At 33.8% G+C, this 17867-nt stretch overlaps 1 protein-coding gene across 1 annotated transcript; it reads left to right on the top strand.

Annotated features, from left to right (window-relative positions):
* Positions 1-9461: 9461 nt before the first annotated feature.
* LOC109257139 (olfactory receptor 2T29-like) lies at positions 9462-11194 on the top strand. Its single transcript, XM_019433103.2, has 2 exons — positions 9462-10389; positions 11121-11194. The coding sequence occupies exons 1-2, from the start codon at positions 9462-9464 to the stop codon at positions 11192-11194; spliced, it is 1002 nt and encodes a 333-aa protein (XP_019288648.2).
* The last annotated feature ends 6673 nt before the right edge of the window (positions 11195-17867 follow it).

Here is a 17867-nt window from a genome sequence, read left to right as displayed (position 1 = left end):
TAATAATTATTAGAGCAGAAATAAGTGATATAGAAATTTAAAAAATAGATCAGATAAATGAATCCAGGAGCTGGTTCTTTGAAAAAATTAATAAAATTGATTAACCTCTAGGCACACTTATCAAAATCAGACCAGAAATGATCCAAATGAATAAAAAGACAAATAAAAGAAGAGAAATAACAACCAACACTACCGAAACACATGGAATTATAAGAGAATATAATGAAAAATTATATATCAACAAATTAGACAAACTGGAAGAAATGGATAATTCCTACAAATACATAAACTACCAAAACTGAAACAGGAAGAAATAGAAAACCTGAATAGACAGTTAAACAGTAAAGAAATTGACTCAGTAATAGATAAACTCAAAACATACAAAATCCAGAGCCACATGACTTCACAGGCAAATTCTATTAAACATTAAGGAAGAGGTAATATCTATACTTTTCAAACTATTCCAAAAAACACAAACAGAAGAAACTTCTAAATTCATTCTATTAGACCACAGTAATCCTGATACAAAATTTAGATGAAGACTAAAAGGAACATTGTAGGCCAATATCCCTGATAAACATGGATGAAAAATTCTCAATAAAATATTAGCAAAGCAAATCTAACAGTACATTAAAAGAATCACTCATCATGATCAAGTGGGATTTACCCATGGGTTGCAAGGGAAGTTTAATTTTCACAAATCAATCAGCATGATACACCACATAAATAAAAGAAAGACTAAAAACCATATCATTTCAAAACGAAGAAAAACCTTTTAACAAAATACAACATCACTTCATGATAAAAACTCTCAACAAAGTAGGTTTAGAGGGCACATAACTCAACATAATAAAAGCCATATACAAATAACCCACAGATAATATCATCCACCTGGGGAACAACTGTGAGCTTTTCCTCTATAGTCAGGAACAAGTCAGAGATGTCCTCTCTCTACCGTTATTTAACAGTACTGGAAATCGTAGCCTCAGCAATCAAACAACAAAAAGAAATAAAATTTTCAAGAAAGAAAGAAAACATGCACTATTGCAATGACATTATACTTGATATAGAAAACCCTAAAGACTGCCCCCGCAAAAAAAAAAAAAAATGGTAGAAGTGATAAAGGAATTCAGCAAAATTGCATGACACGAAACGCACCTGAGTGGCTCAATCGGTTAAGCATCAGACTCGATTTTGGCTCATGTCAAGATCACGGTTTTGTGGGTTTGAGCCTTGCATTGGACTCTGTACTGGCAGCACAAAACCTGCTTGGAATGATCTCTCTCTCCCTCTGCCCCTCCCCCACTTGCATTGTCTCTGGCTCCCTCAAAATAAGTAAATAAACTTTTTTAAAAAGTTGCATGACACAAAATCAAAGTACAGATTACTGTTGTATTTCTAAACACCAATAATAAAGCAGCAGAAAGAAAAATTAAGGAATCAATGTTATTCATAATTGCACCCAAGCAATACAGTATCTAGGAATAAGCCTAGCCAAAGTTTTGAAAGACCTTTACTCTGAAAACTTATAAAACAATTATGAAAGAAATTGAAGAAGCCAGTAAGAAATGCAAAAGAATTCCATGTTCATGGATTGGAAGAATAAACATTGTTAAAATGTCTATACTACCCAAAGTAATCTACACATTCAATGTAATCCCCATCAAAATAAAAACAGCATTTTTCACATAGATAGAACAAAGTATCCTAAAATTTGTATAGCATCACAAAAGACTCCAAATAGCCAAAGCAAAGCTGAAAATGAAAAACAAAACAAACAAACAAACAAAAAAAGACGAAAACAAAAACAAAAGAAAACAAAGTTGGAGGCATCACGATTCCAGATTTCAAGCTATATTATAAAGCTGTAATCATCAAGATAATATGGTACTGGGAGAAAAACAGACACATCAATCAATGGAAGAGAATAGACAACCCAGAAATGGACGCACAACCATATAATCCACTAATATTTGAAAAAAACAGGAAAAATATCCAATGGAACAAAGAGAGTTCCTTTAACCAATTGCACTGGGAAAACTGGATGGCAATAAGAAAAAGCATAAAACTGGAGTACTTTCTTACACCACACACAAAGTAAATTCAAATGGATAGACAACCCACGTAGGAGGCATAAAATTATAAAAATATTAGAACAAAATCAGTAGCCTCTTTGACATCAGCCTTAGCAATTTCTATCTAGATATGTCTCCTGAGGCAAAGGAAACAAAAGTAAAAAATTATTGGGACTTCATGAAAATAAAAACCTTCTGCACAGCAAAGAAAACAATCAACAAAATAAAACGGAACCTAGGGAATGGGAGAATATGTTTGCAAATGACATATCTGATAAGGATTAGTATCCATAATTTATAAAGAACTTCTAAAATTCAACACCCAAAAAGGAAATAATCCGATGTAAATACGGGCAGAAGACATGAACAGACATTCCTCCAAAGAAGACATTCACATTTACCACAGACATGAAAAGATGCTTAACTTCACTCATCATCAGGGAAACACATATCAAAACTATAATGAGATGTCACCTCACCCCACTTAGAATGGCTAAAATCAAAAACACAAGAAATAACAGGTGTTGGTGAGAATGTGGAGAAAGGGGAAACTTCTTTCACTACAGTGGGAATTCAAATCGGTGTTGACACTGCAGAAAATAGTAATGAGATTTCACAAAAACTTAAAAATAGAACTACTTTACAATCCAGGAATTGCACTAGTAAGTATTAATGCAAAGAGTACAAAAATGGGATACTTGTCCCTATTACATTAACAATAATAGACAAATTATGGAAACAACCTAAGTGTGCATTGACTCATGAATGGACAAAAAAAGAGAAGGTGTGTGTGTGTGTGTGTGTGTGTGTGTGCGTGTGTGTGTATATGTGTATATATATATATATATATATATATATATATATATATAACTGATGGCTATCAGAAGATTAGAGGGATGGGAGGGAAGATGGAGGAGGATAGAGGGATGGGTTAAATAGGTGATGGAGATTAAGGACTAGGTTTGCTATTGAATTCCTGAATCAGTATATTGTACACCTGAAACTTACATTACACTCAACGTTAACTGAAATTTAAATCAAAACTTACAATCAAAACTTACAAATTACTGAAGAGGATAAGTAAAAACTTGACTTTTTTTTGGAGAAAAAAAGTCAAAGGGGTCAGGATGAGTCATCTGTGGGCTAGAGGACAAAGAATACTCCAGTCTTCAAGTGTTGGCTTTACAAATGAAAGTCATGGTCTGTAGAAAGGATGTCATGGATAAAGGATGGCATGAGAAAATGATCAATGTAATTCCAGAACATATATACAGAAAAGGGCTCAGAAGAATGTTGTTACCTTGTTCTTGGTTTATCTGAACTTCCTGGTACATACTATGCACCCCATAAAATTTATAGTTTGAAAGCAAAAATTGACTTTTAAATCATGATCTGGATGTACATTATAGTTGATTTTTAAATTGTTTAAATACTATTTTTTGTATTATTGAAATATAATTGACATGCAATGTTATATTAATTTCAGGTGTACAATATATTGATTAAATTTTCTTTTTAATGATTTGTGTTTTTATATTTTCTATTATTAGCATATCAACATTTAAATCACAATTATCCTAACATGCAATATTAAGACAGCATTGATTACAATGGAGTGACAAGAGAAAGAGTACAATCAGTAATCTAATGAAAAGTGACTGAGATGAAGATGTGTAAAGGATACCCCTTCAATTTTATTCTCAACCACAGTAGGGATTAGTGCTGCTTTGATACACCAATTAGTCTAAGAGTTGCAGATGCAACTCTTTTATATTTCAGATAAGAAAAAGATAAGAGAACTATATCAATACCTCACACAATAATTTTTTTGAAAATTAAATTAAGATAAGATATACACATATGTAAGAAAGATATTTTACAACGTGAAAAGGGCTATGACCACATATATACTGACATTCATGTTAGGTCTCTTAATTGCATTCTTCTTCAAAGTCCCAGAAGGAATTTTTCGACAACAAACCTCATCAACTCCCATGATGGGCATAGTAAAACCAGGATGATGTCACTCTCCTGTTTATCCTTATACAGTTAACCATGAACCCACTCCATTACCCATGTAGATAAGGGTTGCAGCAGCATCTGATGTTGAGTTTGATAATATAGAAAGAACTATAGGAGCAAAGGGTAATTACTGTTTTTGACTTATTCTCTTTCTGATAGAAGCTATTCATTCTTGGCCATATCTTCTCAGTTCTTCCTTATCATATATTTTTATGAAGAAAAGAAAACGTGCATTTTTAAAATTCAAGTATAATTAAAACACAGTGTTTTATTATTTTCAGTCATACAATATAATGATTCAACAAATCTGTATGTTTATACTCTTAATCACCCTTTTTTGATTGATTGTTTACTATAACAATAATTTACAGCAAAATATTAGGAAATGGCTTTTTAATTTCCACTTATGTATGGACACAAGAATATGCATGCCTCCTATATTATTGAATGATGTGTTTGTTTTATTGAGGCTGAGATTTTACAGAAGAAATAAGACTCATTTTTCTTTAAGTGTGGACTATTTCTGGTAGTTAGAAAACTGAAACATCATCTCAATTATACTTACGTTTCTTACATGAAAATGACAGTGGGTGATTATAACTAAATTGTAGACTGTGGAGGGAAGATGATATTCTAGAGACCTAAAGCAGCTTTATAGGCTCAGGATTCTATCACCTGACTTGAGATTGAGACACAAATCTTCCCTCAGGTGAATTGTGTGATGCTAGGCAGATACCTGCAATCTGAATTATTTAATTTGCAAAAGGAAAAAAAATTAAGTTTATTAAGTACTTCATTGACTTTTGGGGAAGGCAATGCATAGAATGATATAGAACAATAGAATAATTTCTGGTATGCCATCACCTAAAGATTTGATATTCTACCACCACTATTAAAAGAAATAGAGAGAAAGGGATATTTTGAAGATATTTTTAAGTACACACTATGCCCAGCATGTGGTTCAAACTCATGACCGCAAGATGAAGAGACATGTCTACCACTGAGCCATCCTGGTGTCCCTACCACCACTATTAATAATTCCCCAATTTAAATATGAATTTTTCTGTTTACATTCAACTCAAGCAATTGGATAGAGAAAAGTAAGAATGAACAGGGTGGCCAGTTGCTTTGCAAGGTACAGACAGCATTCCATTGTCTGGCTGGTGTGCCAGGTAGGCTGTTCAGTGTAGCTTGATCATAGTGATTCCAATTTACCAAAGTGCAACAGAGATTTGCTTCATTTGACCACAAACATTGACTCAGCAGGTATGTTTTCTTTTATTGGGCTGTTTAAAATTTTTGCACATAGGTCAGTTTTCATCTGCTAGTGGGGGTGGAAAATGACAATAATATTATAGGTTTTAATGCAATGTGTACCAGATTTGTTAGGTATTTATATTAAGGCATCAAGTATATTTTAAGTGTTGTCTACTAGTTTAGAACCCCAGAAAGTGGGACAGTTAATAAGTTGAATATCGTAATTAGTCTTTGGAATTATTACAAGAGTATACAATGTTTTGAAACTCAGATTTTATACCTGAAATATCCCTATATCATAACCATTTCTAAACTCTTCCTGAAGAGAAAAGCCAATGTTTCTTTTCTGTTGTTGTTGGTAAGGACTTTTAAAATTTAACATTTAAATATTTTTAATGTTTTATTTACTTTTGAGAGAGAGAGTCGGAGTACGAGCAGGGGAGGGGCAGAGAGAGATGGAGACACACAAAATCTGAAGAAGGCTCCAGGCTCTAAGCTGTCAGTACAGAGCCCAACACAGGGCTCAAACTCATGAACCACAGGATCATGACCTGAGCCGAAGTTGGACGTTTAACTGACTAAGCCATCCAGGAGCCCCAACATTTAACATGACATTACATATCAGTAATTGAAAAGTTGCAAAGGTTTGATGTCTAAAAGACAAAATGTAAAAGAAGCTGTTACTGATTCTTTTCAGAAAGGACAGATATATTTTACTTCAACTGTTCTTTCTTATTCATCTGGAGCAATTTCAGTATTTTACTTTAGGGATGCCTGGGTGGCTCAGTCAGTTGAGTGTCTGACTTCAGCTCAGGTCATGATCTCACGGTTTGTGGGTTCAAGCCCCATGCCGGGCTCTGTGCTGACAGCTGGAGTCTGGAGCCTGCTTTGGATTCTGTGTCTCCCTCTCTGCTCCTACACACACACACACACACACACACACACACACACACACACACACTACTTTTTCCTGAATACATGGACTATGACAGTCTTCCACCTAATCAATTTAATTTTTTTTTGTCTTCAGAATATAATATAGATGTAGGCTTTGAGTAGCTGATTAGGAGGGGGGGGAGGGTGTTGAATTGTAGTCAGAGACCAACTCAGTGTTCAATTTACCTCTCTACATCTCAGTTTCCATGAAAAATTGGTTGCTATAGACAATAAAGGAGATGGTGTTTGTAAAAGCAACTAAAGGTTTGCCTTGTAAATAGCAATGATCTTATAAATGCTAGTTCTTCCTGAGATTTAGAACAAATGGTAGGAGATTTAAGTAGATGAAGTTAGAGAAGAATATATTAGATAGAACTAAGATAGGATTTTCCATAAAGATCTGCTTAACTTGAGTAAAATAATAAATATATACTATATATTTATTATATTTTTGTATTCATATATATTCCTATGTATATGTATATGTATATGTATATATATAGTCAGTGACAACAGAAATTATCAAATCCAAATTTTTATTTGTATGAATAGGTAATAAAACTGTCAAACTAAAGTAATTCATCTTATATCATAAAACAAAAATGGTAACTATCATCTCTTGCACAAATTCTGCATAGAATTACCATAGATATTAACTCTTTAAATTAACAATATATGTACTTATTTATCTGTGACTGGTAATGTTCTAAGCACTTTCATTATTTTACATAACTTAATCCTGAACGTAGCTGAAATCTAACATTATTATCCTGTGTTTATGTAAAGTAAACAAAGGGTAGAGGATAACCTGGACCCACAGTCACAGTCCAGCTTCAAAGTTTGGGCTCCTAAATTAATAGATATAGGGAGTTGGTCATTGGCAGTGCCTTAATCTGCTCCTGTACATGCATGGATCACTCCTTTAAATCACAGAACATCATAGCCTGGCCTGATTTAATGGACAATGATGGTTCAAACTTTTGGTATAAATATTCCTCAAATTATCTTTCAGTTACTTTCTAAATCTTTCTTATATGGAGTGCATCTCCCAGAGCTTTTAAGATCCATTTGCATCCTTAAACAAGAAATATTGATTCAATTTTGACTTCCATAACAACAACAACAAAAAAAAACTATAAGAAATTTTATTGTATTTTTTTCAGTGATTCACTTTTTGCATTTTTATGCAGCAGTGATTCTGTGAATTTCCATACATACTAATAAACAACTATCATCAGGAAATGTCATGACCTTGAACTATGGGAACGTTCCTTTAAGTTATCAATATATATATATTTTTTATTTGAGTGTACTTCACACACAATGTTACATTTGTTTCAGGTATATGACATAGTATATCAATAAGTTATCTTTTATGCTATGCTCACAAATGGATCTTCTATCTGTCACCATACACTATTAAAATATCATTGACTATATTTCTTATGTAATGTCTTTCATTCCCTGCAACTTATTCATTCCATAACTGGAAGACTGTATCTTCCATTCCCTGTCACCCATTGTGTCCATTATCCTACAGCTCTCCCCTCTGATAACCATCAGTTTCTTCTCTATATTTCTAGGTATCATACTGTTTTATTGTTGTTGCTGTTTATTCATTTGTGTTTTGGATTCCTTATGTGAAAGAAATTATGTAATATTTGTCTTTCTCAGTCTGACATATTTCACTTATCATAATACCCTAGTGGATCCATCCATATTGTAAAAAGGGGAAGAATCTCATCCACTATTATAGTAGCTTACTGTATATATGTATATATATATATATATATATATATATATATATATATATATATGTATATGCATATGCATATTTATACACACACACAAACTATTCCTTTCTTATTCATTCATCTATTGATGGACACTTAGGTTTTTTTTCATTTCTTTGTATTGTAAATAATGCTGAAATAAACACATGGGCACATATAAAATAAACAATGGGATATTACCTATAAAAAAGAAAGAAATCTTGTCATTTGCAACACCATGGAGCGAGGTACAGAGTAATGTTAGGTGAAATATGTTGGTCAGAGAAAGAAATACCATATGATTTTGCTCATATGTGGAATTTAAGAAACAAAATAAGTGAGCAAAGGGAAAAGAGAGAGAGGCAAACCAAGAAACAGACTCTTTTTGTTAATGTTTATTTATTTTTGAGAAAGACAGACAGAGCACTAGTGGGGTAGAAGCAGAGAAAGAGGGAGACACAGGATCTGAGGCAGGCTCCTGGTTCTGAGCTGTCAGCACAGAGCCCAATGTGGGGTTTGGACCCACAAACCATGAGATCATGACCCGAGCTGAAGTCAGACACTTAATCAACTGAGCCACCCAAGTGCTCTGAAATGGACTCTTAACTATAGAGAACAAACTGATGGTTACCAGAGGAGAGGGGAGGGGAAAGGTGAAATTGGTGATGGGGATTAAGGAGGGCACATGTGATGAACACCAGGTGTTATATGACAGTGTTGAATCACTATATCATACACCTGAAACTAATATTACACTGTATGTTAACTAAAAGGAATTTTATTTTTTTTCAACGTTTTTTTTTTTTTTTATTTATTTGTGGGACAGAGAGAGACAGAGCATGAACGGGGGAGGGACAGAGAGAGAGGGAGACACAGAATCGGAAACAGGCTCCAGGCTCTGAGCCATCAGCCCAGAGCCTGACGCGGGGCTCGAACTCACGGACCGTGAGATCGTGACCTGGCTGAAGTCGGACGCTTAACCGACTGCGCCACCCAGGCGCCCCTAAAAGGAATTTTAAAAAAAAAAACTTTAAAAAATAAAGTCAAATGAAAATTGGAAATAAAAATTAACATAGGGGATCATACAGTGTTTTTGGTTTCTTTGGACAAATGCATACCACCAGTGGAATTTAAAAAGTACCAATATTTTTGACACACAGTTGTGAATCCTTGGATTTTTAGTAAATTTATTCAATTACTGGTAATTTAAAATCCTGAAATACACTAGTCCTTGGAACTTCCCCTTATTAGTTTACTGAGTTGGCATGTGTAAACATACACACACACACACACACACACACACACACACGCTCACTGCACACTTATTTCAGGTGGTCATATCCCATCAGTGATCTGTTAACTCCATAGTTCTCCTTGGTGATGATGCAGGTGAAATCCAATGGAGAAGAACACTTGGGTGGCCAAGCATACTGGACGATCAGATTTTGACCTAGTGGGACTTTTCAGTCAATCCAAGCACCCAACTCTCCTTTGTGCGGTAATTTTTATGGATTTCCTGATGGCCTTGACTGGAAACATTATCCTGATCCTTGTGATATGCCATGATGCCCACTTTGACAACCCCATGTACTATTTTATCACCCAGGTGTCTCTCATGGATATGATGTACATTTCTGTCACTGTGCCCAAGATGCTCTTGGACCAGGTCATGGGTGTTAATAAGATCTCAGCCCCTGAATGTGGGATGCAGATGTTTCTCTACTTGACACTAGCAGGTTCAGAAGTTTTCCTTCTAGCTGCCATGGCCTATGACCGCTATGTGGCCATCTGCCATCCACTCTGTTATCCTATCCTCATGAACCATAGAGTGTGTCTCCTCCTGGTCTCTTCCTCCTGGTTTCTTGGATCTCTGGATGGATTTATGCTCACACCCATCACCATGACCTTCCCCTTCTGCAGATCCCGAGAGATCCATCATTTCTTCTGTGAAGTCCCTGCTGTAATGAAGCTTTCCTGCTCAGATACTTCCCTCTATGAGACACTCATGTACTTATGTTGTGTTCTCATGCTCCTCATCCCTGTGACAGTCATTTCAAGCTCCTATTCTTTCATCCTCTTCACCATCCACAGGATGAAGTCAGCAGAGGGGTGGAAGAAGGACTTTGCCACTTGTTCCTCCCACATGACCCTGGTAATCCTCTTCTATGGGACTGATGTCTACACCTACATGCTCCCCAATTCCTACCACACCCCTGAGAATGACATGATTGTATCTGTCTTTTATACCATACTCATTCCTGTTCTAAACCCTTTAATTTATAGTCTTAGGAATAAGGATGTCACAAGGGCACTAAAAAAAAATGAATGTAGGATCTGTCAGGAAACTATAAAGTAGGAAATATTTGTACTGTTTTTTCTGCACTCTACAAATTAAAACTGTAGGATACTATGCCAATGTTTTACCTCAAATTCTGATACCATGATGTGTCATCACCCATTCATCCCTTTCAGTGAAATTGTTTCCCTGTACCAGAAAGCTCTTCATTTTTACACTTCTGCATTCAAAAGATTTTGTACATTTGGATTATATCCATGTTACATTTTTCTGAAGTTTCCACTGAGATCCTGTAGAAGACTATTCATATTCTTAAGAAATATGTAATAATATATTAGAAATGAAGATCATAAAGTGTGCAACTGATGACAGAAAGAGATAGAAAGAGGTGATAAAGCAAATGATGTACAAAATTAAGAGAATCTAGGCAAAAGGTATATGAATATTAATTGTACTATTGTTATTATTCATACAACTTTTCTGTAAATTTTAAATTACTTAAGAATAAAACATAAAATATAAGACTTTTGGCTATTATAAAAAGTTGTCCTTGGTGCATGGTGGCAGTGTAAGTGACAAGTCTTAGATATCATGCTCATGTTAATATGGCTATCACTACTGCAACAATACATTTGTCAGCCTGCAATTAACTAGGGAAATTCTAGTCTTTAGGTTCCAAACCTCAAAACATCTTGTTACCTCTCTGAAATCATTGTTACATTGTGTTAAAAAAGGTACTGTGGGAAAAATATTAACCCCAAGTAGGAGGGCTTAGGGAATTTTTCCAGCAAAATGTAGTATTGAAGCTGAGATCTGAAGTATCTAGCATTTTATAGAAACAAGCAGAGGAAGATCATCAAACATTCAATCCTTCATTTATTCAACAACACATTTTATTCTATATTATAATAAAAATAATAACTAAAGCTAAGTGAATTTAACATATAAATAACAAATGTCTACTCTCCCTAAAGATATGATCCATAGGTGTGGTTTGTGCAAATATTTGTAATAAATAAATACATAAATTGTTTTAAGGTGCATGTAGAGAGGGTACAGTTCATAAGCAAGCACCAGTTTCACCTATGACATATGAGTTCAGTCAAACAAAGAGGCTTAAAAGAGACCCTAGAGCTCAGTGTCGAATGGTGACCAGATGTTACGTTCATATGACTATAGAGGGCTGGGACCATGGATCTTGCTCAAGGACATGATGCCGCACAAAAGGAACACTAGGAGCAAAGTTCAGGTGGTTTACCAAGCAGGAGAGAAATGTTCCAATGGCACCTCCTTTCTGGATTCACTTTATAGCCCAATTTTTGCCATTTTGTGACCTAGGTATTTACAAATAGTAATAAAATGAGACATAGACTTTTAGAAGAGTGAAATTAGTGGGAATCATTTGGAGCAGAGCAACACTGGAAGTATGGAGACAAGGTGTGTGAGGACAGTAAGCTGAATAGTGTTTACCTAAGTGGAATGGACCATTCCAATTGGAATTAGGGGCTTTGGGGTATAAGCAGGGTTACTTGCTAATTCTTGTATTTTATTATGCATTCTAACGTGAGTGAGGTGATATTTTGGAGTATATATATATTTTAATTCCATAATGATTAGTGATTCTGAACACCTTTTCATGTACCTGTTGGTCATCCATATGTCTTCTTTGACATAGTGTCTATTCAGATCTTCTTCCCTTCTTTAAAACAGATTGCATGGGTTTTGCTGTTGTTGTGTGGTGGTAGTGGTGGTGGTGGTGGCTATAATTTTGTATGAGTCCTTTATATGTTTTAGATGTTATCCGTTTATTGAAAATATAATTTGCAAACATTTTCTGCCATATTTGGTTGCCTTTTCATTTTGTGGATGTGTTCTTTTGTTGTGAAGAAGCTTATTAGTTTGATGTAGGCCTACATATTCAATTTTGCTTTTGGTGTCAAAAAAAAAAAAAAGGAAAAACGAAAAAACTATCACCAATTCCAATAGCAAGGATCATACTGCCTATTTTTTTTATCTCTGAAAATTGTATGATTTCTGGTCTTACATTAAAATCTTTAATGCATGTTGACTTAATTTTTGTATATAGTGCTGCAAAACAGTGGTCTAGTTTCATTTTTTTGCATGTGACTGTCCAGATTTCCTAACATCATTAATTGAATAGACTATCATTTGTCCATGTTATATTGATGGCTCCTGCGTCATAAAATATTTTACCATGTATGCACGGATATATTTCTAGGCTCTCCATTCCATTCCACTGAATGGTGTGTCTGTTTTTATGCTAATACATACTGTTTGGATAACTGCAACTGTCATATAGTTTGAAATCAGGAAGGATCATGTGTTCAGATTTATCCTTCTTTCTCAAGATTCCTTTGGCTCTTCAGGGTATTTTGTGGTTCCATACAATATTTAGGATGTTTTTGTTTAATTTCTATGAATTTTTACATTGGAATTTTAATAGGAATTGCATTTAATATATCCTTTAGGTATTATGGAGATTTTAACAATATTAATTTTTCCAATCCGTGAGCATCATATCTCTTTTCATTTATTTGTTTCTTCTTCAATTTCTTTCATCACCATCATAGGGTTTTCCGTGTACAGATCTTTCAACTATTTGTTTAAAGGTGTTCCTTGGTATTTTATTCTTTTTGATGCAATTATAAATGGAATTTTCCATTCCCTTTGTTATTAGTCTGTAGAAATGAAACGCATTTTTGTGTCTTGATTTTGTATCCTGTAACTTTATGAATTTATTAATTCTAACAGATTTTTTAGTTAAGTCTTTAAGTTTTTGTATATATATCATGCTGTCTGCAAATAAAGACAGTTTTACTTCTTCCTTTCAAACTTGGACAACTTTCATTTCTTCTTGCCTAGTCACTCAGGCTCAGACTTACAACACTATGTTGAATAAAAGTAATAAGAGTGAGCTTCTTTGTCTGGTTCCTGATCTTAGAGGAAAGATTTTAGCTTTCCATCCTTGAGTATGATGCTAACTGTGGGCTTGACATGTTTAACCTCTATTATGTCAAGATAAATTTCCTTTATATCCACTTTGTTGAGATTTATCATAAATGGATGTTGAATTTTGTCAAATGCTTTCTCTACAGCTATTGAGGTTATTGTGTGATTTTTATCCTGCATTTTTTAAATGTGGTTTCATCATGTTTATAAATTTTTGGAAGAGTAAGATTAACCATCTTTTAATCTCTGGAATAAATGCCACTGGATTATGATGGATCCATATATTTTTGTATATTGTATTTCCATGTCATTTGTCCCTACAATTTCAATATCTTTTTTTTAATTCTTCTTTGATCCATTGTTTTTTTTTTCAGTAGGATATTGTTTCATCTCCACATACATGTGGATTTTCTAGTTTCTTTTTGTAATTGATTTTCAGTTTCATACCATGTGGTCATAAACAATGCCTGATATGATTTCAATCTTCTTAAATTTTGTAAGCCTTGTTTTGTGTCCTAACATATGGTTTCTCCTGAAAAATATTCCACATGCACTTGAGAAAAAAATGTTTATGTTGTTTTTGAATGAATTGTTCTGTATATATCTGTGAAGTCTATCTGATCTAATGTGTTATTTAAGGCTAATGTTTCCTCATTGCTTTTCTGTGTGGATGATCTAAAAATCGATGAAAGTTATTAGGGATCCTTGACATAATTGTATTATTGTTTACTTCTCACTTTAGGTCTGTTAATATTTGCTTTATATATTTAAGTGACCCTGTGTTAGATGCATATTTTTACAGTGTTTTATTCTCTTGTTGGATTAATCACTTTTATGATTTAGGATTTATCATTTATCATTTGTAATGTCCTTTGACTCTTTGTACAGTGTTTGTTTTAGTCTGTTTTGTCTTATATAAATATAGTTTTCCCAGTTTTCTTTACTTTCCATTTGCATGAAACATTTTTTTTTACCCTGAAAGTTTTTGTGTCCTTATATCTGAGGTGAGTCTCTTATAGACAACTTATAAATAAATCTGTCTCTTTTTTTCCTATCTGTTCAGCCACTCTACACTTTGGTTTGGAGAATTTAGCTCATTTACATTTAAATGTATTTTGTTAATTGTTTTCACACTGGTTGGTAGTTATTCTGTTTGGGGGGGTGTGATTTGATTTTTTTTTTTTTAGTGGTATGCTTAGATTCCTTTCTCTTTTTAATTTTTTGTATCATTTATATGTCCTGCTTTGCAATTACTTTAAGGCTTACAAAAGACACTTTTATATAAATAATCTATTTCAAATTCATTTCAACTGAAGTTTTAACGCATTCTAAAGCTGTACACTTTTATCTTTCTCTCAAATTTCTTATGCTTTTGATGTCACAATTTACATCTTTTTTAATTTTTTTTAATTCTTTAACGTTTATTTATTTTTGAGACAGAGAGAGACAGAGCATGAATGGGAGAGGGTCAGAGAGAGAGGAAGACACAGAATCTGAAACAGGCTACAGGTTCTGAGCTGTCAGCACAGAGGCTGACACGGGGTTCAAAATCATGGACCGCAAGTTCATGACCTGAGCTGAAGTCGGACACTCAACCGACTGAGCCACCCAGGTGCCCCACAATTTACATCTTTTTATCTTTGTATTCCTTAGCAAATTTTGTAGCTATAATTATTTCTTACTATTTTAGAATTTTAGCCTTCATACTAGCTGATGATTAACTCGCCATCTTTATAATAGATTATTCTGAACTTTGGTATATTATTTTTACCAATGAAGTTATACTTTAAAATTTTTTCCTATTACTAATTAGTACTCTTATTTCACATAAAGACTCACATTAGCGTTACTTATAAGGTTTGCTTGCGGTAACGAAGTACTGTAAACTTTGTTTAACTTTTAAGCTTGTCTTTTGTTCAAGTCTTTAATCCATTTTGAAATGATTTTTATAGATGATGTGAAATACTTGTCCTTTATTATCTTTTGTTATGTGTATATTTAGTTTTACCAACACAGGTTGAAGAGACCATAATTTCCTGTGTGTATTCGTAGCTTTGAAATGAAAGATGAGTTATATGCATGGGGTTATATTCTTAGAATCTCTTCAATTCATCAAAGTGCCTCTTTTTAATATCATGTTGTTCTTGTTTCTTTATTTAGTTTTATTTAAATTCCAGTTAGTTAACAATACAGTGTAATTTTAGTTTCAAGTATACAATTATAGTGAATCAACCCTCTTTTAAAATTTATTTATTTAAACTCAGGTTAGTTAAAATACACTATAGTTTTGGTTCCAGGAGTACAACCCAGGGATTCATCACTTGCATATAACCCCCCATGCCCAGCCCAACCAATGCCACACTTAAATAAAACACTCAGTGCTCAGGGCGCCTGGGTGGCTCAGTTGCCTGAGCGTCTGACTGCCACTCAGGTCATGATCTCAGTTTGTGGGTTCAAGTCCCGCATTGGGCTCTGTGCTAAAAGCTCAGAGCCTGGAGCCTGCTTTGGATTGTGTCTCCCTATCTGCTCCTCCCCCATTCATGCTCTGTCTCTCAGTGTCTCTCAAACTAAATAAAAGTTAAAAATATAAAATAATAAAATAAAAAAAAACACCCAGTACTCATCACAACAAGTACACTTGGCCTTGCAGCTGAAGTTTACCAACATTCATAGAAAAATTGATACAAATCCTTTTAAACTCTTTGAAAGCATAGAAGTAAAAGGAACACTTTCAAAATCATTTATACAGCCAGGGTAAGTTTAATACAAACAAACAAACAAACAAACAAAAATAATGACACCACAGGAAGAGAAAACTACAGGCCAATATGTATAACGATGGAAACTTTGTATATACATATATATATATGCATCACAGATGGAAAACTTCTCAATAAAATTCTAAAAAAAAAAACTAAATTCAACAACCAACAAAAATATTATAAACCAACGATTTATCCTTGGGATGTAAGGTTGATTTACTATCTACAAAACAAACAACGAGATAAACCACACTAAGGTAATAAAAGTAAAAAGCATATGATTATTTGATTAAATGCAGAAAAGGCATTTGGCAAAGTTCACGGTCTATTCATGATAAAAATTCTCTACAAAATAGATATAAAAATTTCCTTAGCACAATGAAGACAATTTATGGAAAACCAACAACTAACATCGTAATCAATGGAGAAAAGCTAAAAGTTTTTTGTCTTAAATTTTGAACACTGGAAGGACATTTATTCTCACCACTTATATATAACATCTTGTTAAAGTACTCAAAAGAGCAATCAGATAAAAAAAAAAAAAGAGGCCAAAGACATCCAAATCAGAAAAGGAGATATAAAATTATCTCTGATGCAAATGACATTTTTCTATGTGTAGAGAATCTTAAATACTCTTAAAAAAAAAACAACTGTTAGTTCTAACCAAATTCAGTAGTTGTTTCAGATTACAAAATGAAATTACAAAAACTGTTGCATTCCTTTATACTAGTAGTGATCTACCCAAAAAGGAAATCAAGAGGTCAACCTTAATAGAATAAATACTTAAGAATATATTTAACTGAAGACTTGAAAGGCCTGTACACTGAGACCTGTGGAACATTAACTGAAAGAAATTGAAGAGGAGATAAATACATGGAATGGTGTCTCATGCTCATAGTTTGGATTAATTAATAGAGTTAACACATCCATACTATCCAATGTGCTCCATAGATAATGCAATTTCTACCAAATTTCCAATTACAGTTTACACAATGGAAAAATCATCTAGAATTTTTATGGAACCACAAAAGATCCTGGATAGTCAATGCTCTCTTGAGAAAGAGGTACAGATTTAGAGGTATTGTGCTTATTTTTTTTTATTTTAATTGTCTTATTTTACAGAGAGAAAGATGATGAGTGGGGGAGAGGGCAAAGGGAGAGAGGGAGAGAGTCCCAAAGAGGCTCCATGCTCGTGCTGAGCCCAACACAGGGTTCAATCCCATGACCTTGGGATCATGACCTGAGCCAAAATCAAGAAGTAGACCCTCAACCAACGGATCCACACAGTCACTCAGAGGCATCATGCTTCTTGATGTCAAATTATATTTTAAAAATGTAGTCATCTAAACAGGATGATACAAACATTAAAACAAGGGAAATAAAACAGACCATAAAAAAGGATAGAGATCCAATAAATAAACCCAAGCGTATACGATCAGCTATTTTTCATAAGAACACAAAACACATAATTACACAATGGGGAAGGGATAGTTTCTTTTCTTAATGGTACCAGGAAAACTGGATATCCACGTTTAAAATAATATAAGTGGACTCTTACCTTACATGATACATAAAAAACAACTTATGCAAAATAAGTCAGAGAAAAAAATACCATATGATTTCACTCACATGTGGAATTTGAAAAAAAAAAATCATAGGTGGAAAAAAGGGAGAGGCAAACCAAGAAACAGACTCTTAACTATAGAGTGCAAACCAATGGTTATCAGAGGGGAAGGGGTGGGGGGATATATTATAGTGGTGATGGGGATAAAGAAGT

Source organism: Panthera pardus, unplaced genomic scaffold (genome assembly GCF_024362965.1).
Source record: "Panthera pardus isolate Hobbes unplaced genomic scaffold, ASM2436296v1 HiC_scaffold_1, whole genome shotgun sequence".
Taxonomy (NCBI): Eukaryota; Metazoa; Chordata; class Mammalia; order Carnivora; family Felidae; genus Panthera; species Panthera pardus.
The sequence above is the reverse complement of the archived record's forward strand: the minus strand, read 5'-3'. Positions and strand labels throughout refer to the sequence as shown.

Bases quoted from the DNA above. Each gene is read 5' to 3' on its own strand.
- LOC109257139 (XM_019433103.2), top strand. From the start codon at position 9,462: ATGGAGAAGAACACTTGGGTGGCCAAGCATACTGGACGATCAGATTTT. The intron at 10,390-11,120 runs GTAGGATCTGTC...ATTAACCCCAAG, and splicing joins GGCACTAAAAAAAAATGAAT to TAGGAGGGCTTAGGGAATTT.